This window comes from Sinocyclocheilus grahami, unplaced genomic scaffold (genome assembly GCF_001515645.1).
Source record: "Sinocyclocheilus grahami isolate Dianchi unplaced genomic scaffold, SAMN03320097.WGS_v1.1 scaffold338.1, whole genome shotgun sequence".
Lineage (NCBI taxonomy): Eukaryota > Metazoa > Chordata > Actinopteri > Cypriniformes > Cyprinidae > Sinocyclocheilus > Sinocyclocheilus grahami.
In genome coordinates this window covers 647060-655264 of record NW_015505517.1, presented here as the reverse complement: position 1 = coordinate 655264, position 8205 = coordinate 647060, and the positions used below count along the sequence as shown (strand labels likewise).

General features: G+C 36.6%; 1 protein-coding gene across 4 annotated transcripts in view; it reads left to right on the top strand.

The window, feature by feature from the left end:
• Window positions 1–8205, top strand: part of actn1 (actinin, alpha 1) — a 42655-nt gene that overhangs the window by 24614 nt on the left and 9836 nt on the right. For 3 of the 4 annotated variants that reach the window (XM_016295605.1, XM_016295603.1, XM_016295606.1), the window contains exons 5-9: window positions 1686–1772; window positions 2072–2159; window positions 2299–2377; window positions 2466–2547; window positions 3915–4000. In XM_016295605.1, coding sequence (XP_016151091.1) covers window positions 1686–1772; window positions 2072–2159; window positions 2299–2377; window positions 2466–2547; window positions 3915–4000 — 422 coding nt within the window. Of the gene's footprint in view, window positions 1–1685; window positions 1773–2071; window positions 2160–2298; window positions 2378–2465; window positions 2548–3914; window positions 4001–4483; window positions 4570–8205 lie in introns of all 4 variants that reach the window. The other variant, XM_016295604.1, reaches the window with a different exon arrangement.

The window sequence follows — 8205 nt, the reverse complement described above, 5'->3', positions numbered from 1 at the left end:
TTGTATATATTTTGTATATATTTTTTTCGTCTTTATTTTTCAATTTGTTGTTTCTTTGTCACTTTATATTTTTTTGTCTTGGTGATTACACTGTATATATTTTTTCACGCCATCACTCGTGGACTTTTGTATATATCTACGGTGCTGTAAATAAACTACATTTAATTGTGGGTAAAGCCATAATTTTTACATCTTTTACGGACACTTTCTACGTCCCCAAGCGAGTTGGTGGTTCTCGCAGTATCACACATATATTAGACCAATCTATAGTGTGTGTGTATTTGTCATGTTAGCTGTTCTCTCTCTCTATGTATAATCCAGAGCAGCATTCCAGACAGATTAGCCATCTACCAAAGCCTTTGCCTTGGTCAAATACTGTTACCAGTTTGTGTGTGTGTGTGTGTGTGTGTGTTTGTGTGTCTGGCAGAGCCGGGATGCACTTACACACACATACTGGGATGTGTGTGGAGTGTATTATGAGATTAGTTTAAGAAAACGGAGAGGAAACACGCATGTTTACCTAGATATTTAAATGGAGACTTCCCATCCACATCTATGTGTAAAAAAAATATACACACACATACTGGGATGTGTGTGGAGTGTATTATGAGATTAGCTTAAGAAAACGGAGAGGAAACACGCATGTTTACCTAGATATTTAAATGGAGACTTCCCATCCACATCTATGTGTAAAAAAAATTAAAACAAATAATTAAAATGAAAGTGTGTGTGTGTGTGTGTGTGTGTGTTTGTGTGTCTGGCAGAGCCGGGATGCACTTACACACACATACTGGGATGTGTGTGGAGTGTATTATGAGATTAGTTTAAGAAAACGGAGAGGAAACACGCATGTTTACCTAGATATTTAAATGGAGACTTCCCATCCACATCTATGTGTAAAAAAAATAAAAACAAATAATTAAAATGAAACTTTTGGCGTATTTAGAAGTGAATACAGACATTATTTAGTCTTCATATAATTTAGCCTTTAAAAACCATTTGTCCCTTTAAGAATGTCTCCAAAAAGGACCTTTTGGGAACATGTTCAGCAGTTTTGTTTTAAAAGTATAACAAAAGTTTAGATAGTTTAGTTACATTGTTTTCATATCAAAGAAAATAACCTAGCAAAGCTATTCTCCTGCACTTTAGACTCTAAAACCTTGCTAAACACTCACTAATGCTCACAACCTGCTCTCTACAGTCCTAATTAATTAATAAAGCTTAAATTATATTTAAGATATAATTGAAATTAATGAAAATAAATGTGTACTTGGGATGGTGGAGGGATGCCAGAAGAATTTTCACAGTAGTGAATCAAGCAGAAAATCAAAAGGAAAAAGTAATAATGAGTAATGACGTAATGAAGCATATTTGTAGGACTGTTTTTTAAGTGTCATTATTTTCATAACAATAAAGCATTTTTGTTGTCACAACTGTAATGCAAAAAAAAGTTAAATTTTATCAAAATAAATAAAAAAATATAAATTATGTATATATTTCTAGAAAATTATATAGCCTTATGCATGTTTATTATATTTGCAAATCTAATTTCTTGTCAATGCAGAATTATCTGAATTATATAAGCTGCTTTCTGGTTCTGATATGGCTTTTGTTTGTAAAATGATCTCATTGTTGAGCTGTTACAGTAAATGTGATGCTGGTGTGCGTGTGTTTGTTCTGCTCAGAGATTGTTGATGGGAATGCTAAGATGACTCTGGGGATGATCTGGACCATTATCCTCCGCTTCGCCATCCAGGACATCTCAGTGGAGGGTATATATAAATATCACACATACACACACACACATACTTTTCAGTTTATAGCCTAAGTGATGCATTAGATCTTGAAAAAAAAGGCAGTAGGCAGGCAGTTAATTTGTGTGTATTGTGTGACTGACTAAAAATACCGTTCTGCTCTTTTGGATTTCTGAATATTCATTGTTTAATACAAACGTAATGTCAGGAATGTGTGAGTCATTTAAATGACAATTTTATCTTTCCACTCCTGAGATTCCATATGATACAAGTGTGTGTGTGTGTGTGTGTGTGTGTGTGTGTGTGTGTGTGTGCAGAGACCTCAGCTAAAGAAGGCCTGCTGCTGTGGTGCCAGAGAAAAACAGCTCCCTACAAAAATGTCAACATCCAGAATTTCCACATCAGGTGAGCAGACAGGAAATGAGCATTAGAGAGAAGCAGAGTGAATGATGGGAAAAGATCAAGACTGACAGAGATACTGCAACTGAACGCTGAGCTACAGCATCATATATTACATTTCTCTTTCTGTCTCTCTCCCTGTCAGTTGGAAGGATGGATTGGGCTTCTGTGCACTCATTCACAGACATCGTCCAGAGCTCATTGATTACGGTAAACTACGCAAGGTGAGACATTACCAGAACCTCTGACCACATATAGAGACCAGCAGTATGAAAGACCATGACCCATGCTTTGATGTTTGCTCTCACTCAGGACGACCCAATGACTAATCTGAACACCGCCTTTGACGTCGCTGAAAAGTACCTGGACATCCCTAAGATGCTGGATGCAGAAGGTGAGACGTGTAGAGGACAGGTTTCTTTCTGTTCCACTTCACTGTGAAATTAGGTTAGACCTCTGTCTAACTATAGAGCTGTAGGAGGACTGCAGGTATGTGTGTAGGTTGAATTACACCCCATTACTGCAGGCATGGTTGTGGATGTTTCCTTAACATAGTCTGTTCGAAAGAATTTTTAGGATATTATTTGTGACCCTGGATCACAAAACCAGTCATATGCTGAATAAATAAGCTTTCCATTGATGTATGGTTTGTTAGGATAGGACAATATTTGGCCGAGATACAACTATTTGAAAATCTGGAATCTGAGGGTGCAAAAAAATCTAAATATTGAGAAAATCGCCTTTAAAGTTGTCCAAATGAAGTCCTTAGCAATGCATATTACTAATCAAAAATTAAGTTTTGATATATTTATGGTAGGAAATGTATACAATATCTTCATGGAACGTGGTCTTTACCTAATATCCTCATGATTTTTGGCATAAAGAAAAATCTATAATGTTGATCCATACAATGCATTTTTGGCTATTGCTACAAATATACCCGTGCTACTTAAGACTGGTTTTGTGGTCCAGGGTCACATTTAGATTGTTGCACTGTTGCACTAGATTGATGTTCCTCAAACATTTTTAAATCCTAAGTAGCCGCTTGACATACAGCTTTGGTTTTCTGTTCTTAACTTTAACAAATTTAAGATCAAAGTTAGAAAATCTTTCATTTATTTACATTGATAGAATGTTTAGCATGCGAGATGGCAATAATATTTGCATAATGAATTTAAATGGGTCTTCGTTCTTACATCTATTTGCATACTGAACTGTCTTTTCTTTCTTGCAACTTTCTATTTAAACATAAAAGCCACTTTACACAGTTCACACAGATAGAAAACAATACACAAATTCACATTTTTACTGGCCCCAACACAAAACAATACATTTTATTTGAATAGTGTAGCAGTCTCAGAAACAGTGTAATGTCCCAGCAAAAAGATGGTGACATTAAAATCTGCATAATTTGTATCTGAACATTTGATTTACAACGAAGGAGAAAAGTGTCAAGTGGCTGTACTGGAACATTTCATTTACACAAAAACCTAAACTTACCAAAAACTATAACAACTATTTTGTTGCTCAGAAGCATTTGTTGCTCAAAGTATTACCTTCAGAAAAGTCAAAACTTGTTCAAACATTTTAATGATTAGCTTAATTTTTGGTTGACTATAGTAGTTTCATATCCATTCACATTAACAATGCTTTCTTTACACAGGAAGTCACCTCAGATGGGCCTCTGAAGTGTGTGTGATGTGCTCTGATTATTAATTTATTCTCTCATTACTTTAATATCACCCCCTTCTTTCTCTGCAGATATTGTTGGTACAGCCCGTCCTGATGAGAAGGCCATCATGACCTACGTTTCTAGCTTCTACCATGCCTTCTCTGGGGCGCAGAAGGTATCGCAGGGCACCCCTTCCAATGCCATGAACTTCTACACTCACCCAATACGTCCCTCCCCTCTCTCTGTTTCTGCTCACTGGGTTTTGTGATCACCAGTAGCAGTGATTACTGGTTGTCGTGGTTTCCTATTCTCCTAACAGTCTGCCTCTCTCTGACTCTTTGCAGTGCTAAGCTCCGCCCCTCAGGGCTCATGCTCCCCCTACAGTTGCATGAGTCTTTCCACCTGTTGCATGAAGGAAATGAAGTCTTATGATGAAGGCATGAGTGTGTCTCCACTTCAGTCTCCTAAAAGAAATACTCAAACATTCCCGGTGTCAATGAGACTTCCTGGAGACCTCTTCATGCCTTGTATCATTTCTGTAGAACTGTGCCCCGTTTGCCTTTGTGTCTATGCAGTCTTTTACTCTGTGCTTTTTTTCTCTCCCTTCCTCTCCACCTCCTTTTCTCTCTCTGTTCCCGCTCCCTCTTTCCCTGGGCAGATATCGTTAGTACGTTGCGTTCCGATGAAAAGGCCATCATGACGTATGTGTCATGTTACTACCACGCCTTCTCAGGCAAACAGAAGGTGAGCGCAGACAGACATCAGCCAATTTAGGACACAAGCTTCCACATCACAAACCCAGTCAAATCTAGACAGCCAATCAGATCTCTGCTTTCATCAGAACCCTAAAAAGCAGTGCCAATAAAGAAATGTAAGAGATGTATTCTTCACTAATCTGAACTCCTTTTTGAAAAAGAGGGATATTTTGCATACTTTAAAAAAAATAGTACTTATTATGGAAATAATATGCCTTAAAAAGAAGTGCAAATTGCATGCAATGTTTTCAAACACTTAACTGCATGTTATTTGCAATTAAATGAAAATGATTTACAGTTTACATTTATATTAAATGCAGCTTGATTTAAAGTTTTTTTTTACCCACTTAAGTAGGCGTTAAGTACATCTTTATATGTAATTTCATATTAATTTTTTTTTATTTTCTTTGAAATATGGTGAAAGTGTTCTGCTGCATGTGCTGACAAACTTTTATGGTAAACTAAAATATCTTTTAATGCCATTTCTATTGAAACTTCAACAGAATACAATATCATTTCTGTTGCGTTGTATGTCATGTGTTTGAATATATTTGTAACTATAAATTTGCAATGAAGTTGCAATTTAGTACATTTAAAATATAAACTTCACATGTGATATTGAATAACACACTAAAGTTTAAAATTGCAATCATGTATTTTACATTTGCATTAGTATGTTAGTCAACACTAGGACTGCACGATAAATTGCATGCGATATTTAACGAGCATCTTATCAGTAAAGCCGGTTCTTTAATCAGCGGTAAATCTCCATCATGTGCATGCTTTCACATTGAGCAGCATTAACTACACAGAGCCGTTGTTCACTGACAAGCTGCGCAAAACCACGTTCATATTCGCGCGATTTTTTCCGCAGCTCGTCAGTGTGTGTAGTTAATGCTGCTCCATGTGAAAGCCCGCAGGTGATGGAGATTTACCGCTGATTAAAGAACCGGCTTTCTGACAAGATGCGCATTAAATATCGCATGCGATTTATCGTGCTGCCCTAGTCAACACAAACATATACGTTAAAGTAACACTCCACTATTTTTGAAAATAGGCTCATTTTCCAACTCCCCTAAAAGTTAAACAGTTGAGTTTTACCGTTTTCGAATCCATTCAGCCGATCTCCGGGTCTGGCGGTAGCACTTTTAGCTGTAGCTTAGCATAGATCATTGAATCTGATTAGACCGTTAGCATCTCGCTCAAAAATGACCAAAGAGTTTCTATATTTTTATGTAGTCTTATACTCTCATTCCGGCGTAATAATCAAGGAACTTTGCTGCCGTACCATGGGTGCAGCAGGCACAATGATATTACACAGCACCTGAAAATAGTCCCCAGCACGCTCCCTGTGCAAGCAGGTGGTCACGTTGGTTATGTTGACGGAAGTTAGTCCATTTTCAGGCGCTGTGTACTATCATTGCGCCTGCTGCACCCATGGTACGGCAGCAAAGTTCCTTGATTATTACGCCGGAATAAGAGTATAGTTCCTAGCCATATCGGCCTAGAAAATCGCAACTTTTCATTTTCCGTCGGTCTTAGTACACAATGTAACTACAGAAGAGTCAAGTTTTAAATAGGAAAAATATCGAAACTCTTTGGCCATTTTTGAGCGAGATGCTCTAATGGTCTAATCAGATTCAAAGATCTATGCTAAGCTGCAGCTAAAAGTGCTACCACCAGACCCGGAGATCGGCTGAATGGATTCGAAAACGGTAAAACTCAACTGTTTAACTCTAGGAGAGTTGGAAAATTAGCCTATTTTCAAAAATAGTGGAGTGTTCCTTTAAAGTAAACATTTTTATTTACAAAGTTTTTTAAATTGTGTTAAAAAGTGTGTTAAGAAACAATATCTTTAAGTACACTTAATTACATTAATATTGCAAGTATGTTGCTATCTGCAAGTACAGTTCTTTTTAAATATACTTTTAAGATTTGATGTACACATTACAATTAAGCAAACTTTTTCACAAGGGATATTGTGGTGAGGTCAGTTTTGAATGATGTCACTTACAGGTGCTCTTTTTATGATCTCACTGACGGGTCAGAACCTGTCTGCTCTGAAACTTCATTGTGATTTCTTACTTATTTCTTGTTTGGCTGTGATATTAATTTCTTTCTTTCCTGGGTTTTGTCTCAGTTCTGGCCGTTTCCATGGCAACCCTGCTGTAATATTACATAACACACCTAGCTCTGTTTCTCCACATATCTGTCCGCACACACAGGGCTCTGGTGTAGAAACCATCAAACTTCTTTACACATCAAAATACACATCGACGATCATGTCCAGCTAAAATTCAGCTGGAAGCTTCACTGGGACAGTCGGTTCGTTCCTATTCAAATGACTTTTATTGTTCATAATTCATTGTGTGTTAGTACAGAATTAGTCCAGAAAATTAGTTTAAAATCAAAAGCCATTTCCTCAGCAGTGAATCAGCTTAGACAAGCTCTTGAGCCTTAAACCAGTGAAGCCACATCATAAGCAGCATATACCACAAAATAATGTTTACACTTTTTACTTCTGAATCAGTTTAGACAGACTCGTGTATTTGAATCAGTTCAGATAGACTCACTTTAGAAAGTAATAGTTCATTCAGAGAAAGCATGTTTCTCACTGACAGGGTGAAAGTTACTACTCTTTGTGAGTGTTTCTGAGATGATGACTAACGTCCCTCGATAAATAGTTACTATATGCTGGGTGTGTGTTCTCTGCACATTCAGATCCTGTCAGCTCTTATAAGGCACGAGTCTGACTTTAAACCCACCAGACAGTTCTGCATTCAGAAAAACTTTATCACATCCACACCCATGCATGATTGTTGTATGCAATATTTGGATATTTCTAAAAAACTTGGTGTCATCATGGCCCAGTAATTGTATCTTGACCAACCTAGCTAATTTAATTAGAAAAGACAATACTATATTGTTTTGGTGACCGTCAAGAGACTCTTTGTTTTCCACAGAATAAAAAAAAAAACCTATTAAATCAAAAGTTGGGTTTGGAGTGTCATGATGATGAGTGGATGATGACAGAATTTTGATATTTTGACGGCCAGTTCAATATTATTTGTACAAAGCAATATCACATTTTTGTTTGATTAATTTTTGGATTTTAATCGTAATCAATTTAAATGTAAATATTATTTTCTATAATATGTGTGTTTTTTTTTAAATATTTTTATTTTACACACAAAATGCAAAAATAACACCAACAGTAACAAAAATTTAATTTAGTTTTTTTTTTCAGCTGAACAATGGAAACTGAAACTGTGCATTTTGTTTTCATTGATTTTTTTTAAAATTATTATTAAAAAGTTAAACCTTGGTATAAAAAAAAAGCTTTTTCACTGCAGCTTTTCCAATAAAAAAGTATAACTTCTTAATCCACTATTGATAACAATTTTGTGCCAACATAAGCAACATTTCAGATTAGCATTCATAAGATGATCATAAAACTGAGTCACTGCCTGAACTGTCTGTCACTGACAGCGCTAAACTGAACTTATCATTGTTTTCTCCTCTTCCTTTGTGGCTTTTAGTCTTGCAACTCACTTCCTTAGCTCCCCCCCCCCCCCCCCCCCCCCCCCCACCCCCCTCACAACCACAATCAACCCCACCAAGCAAA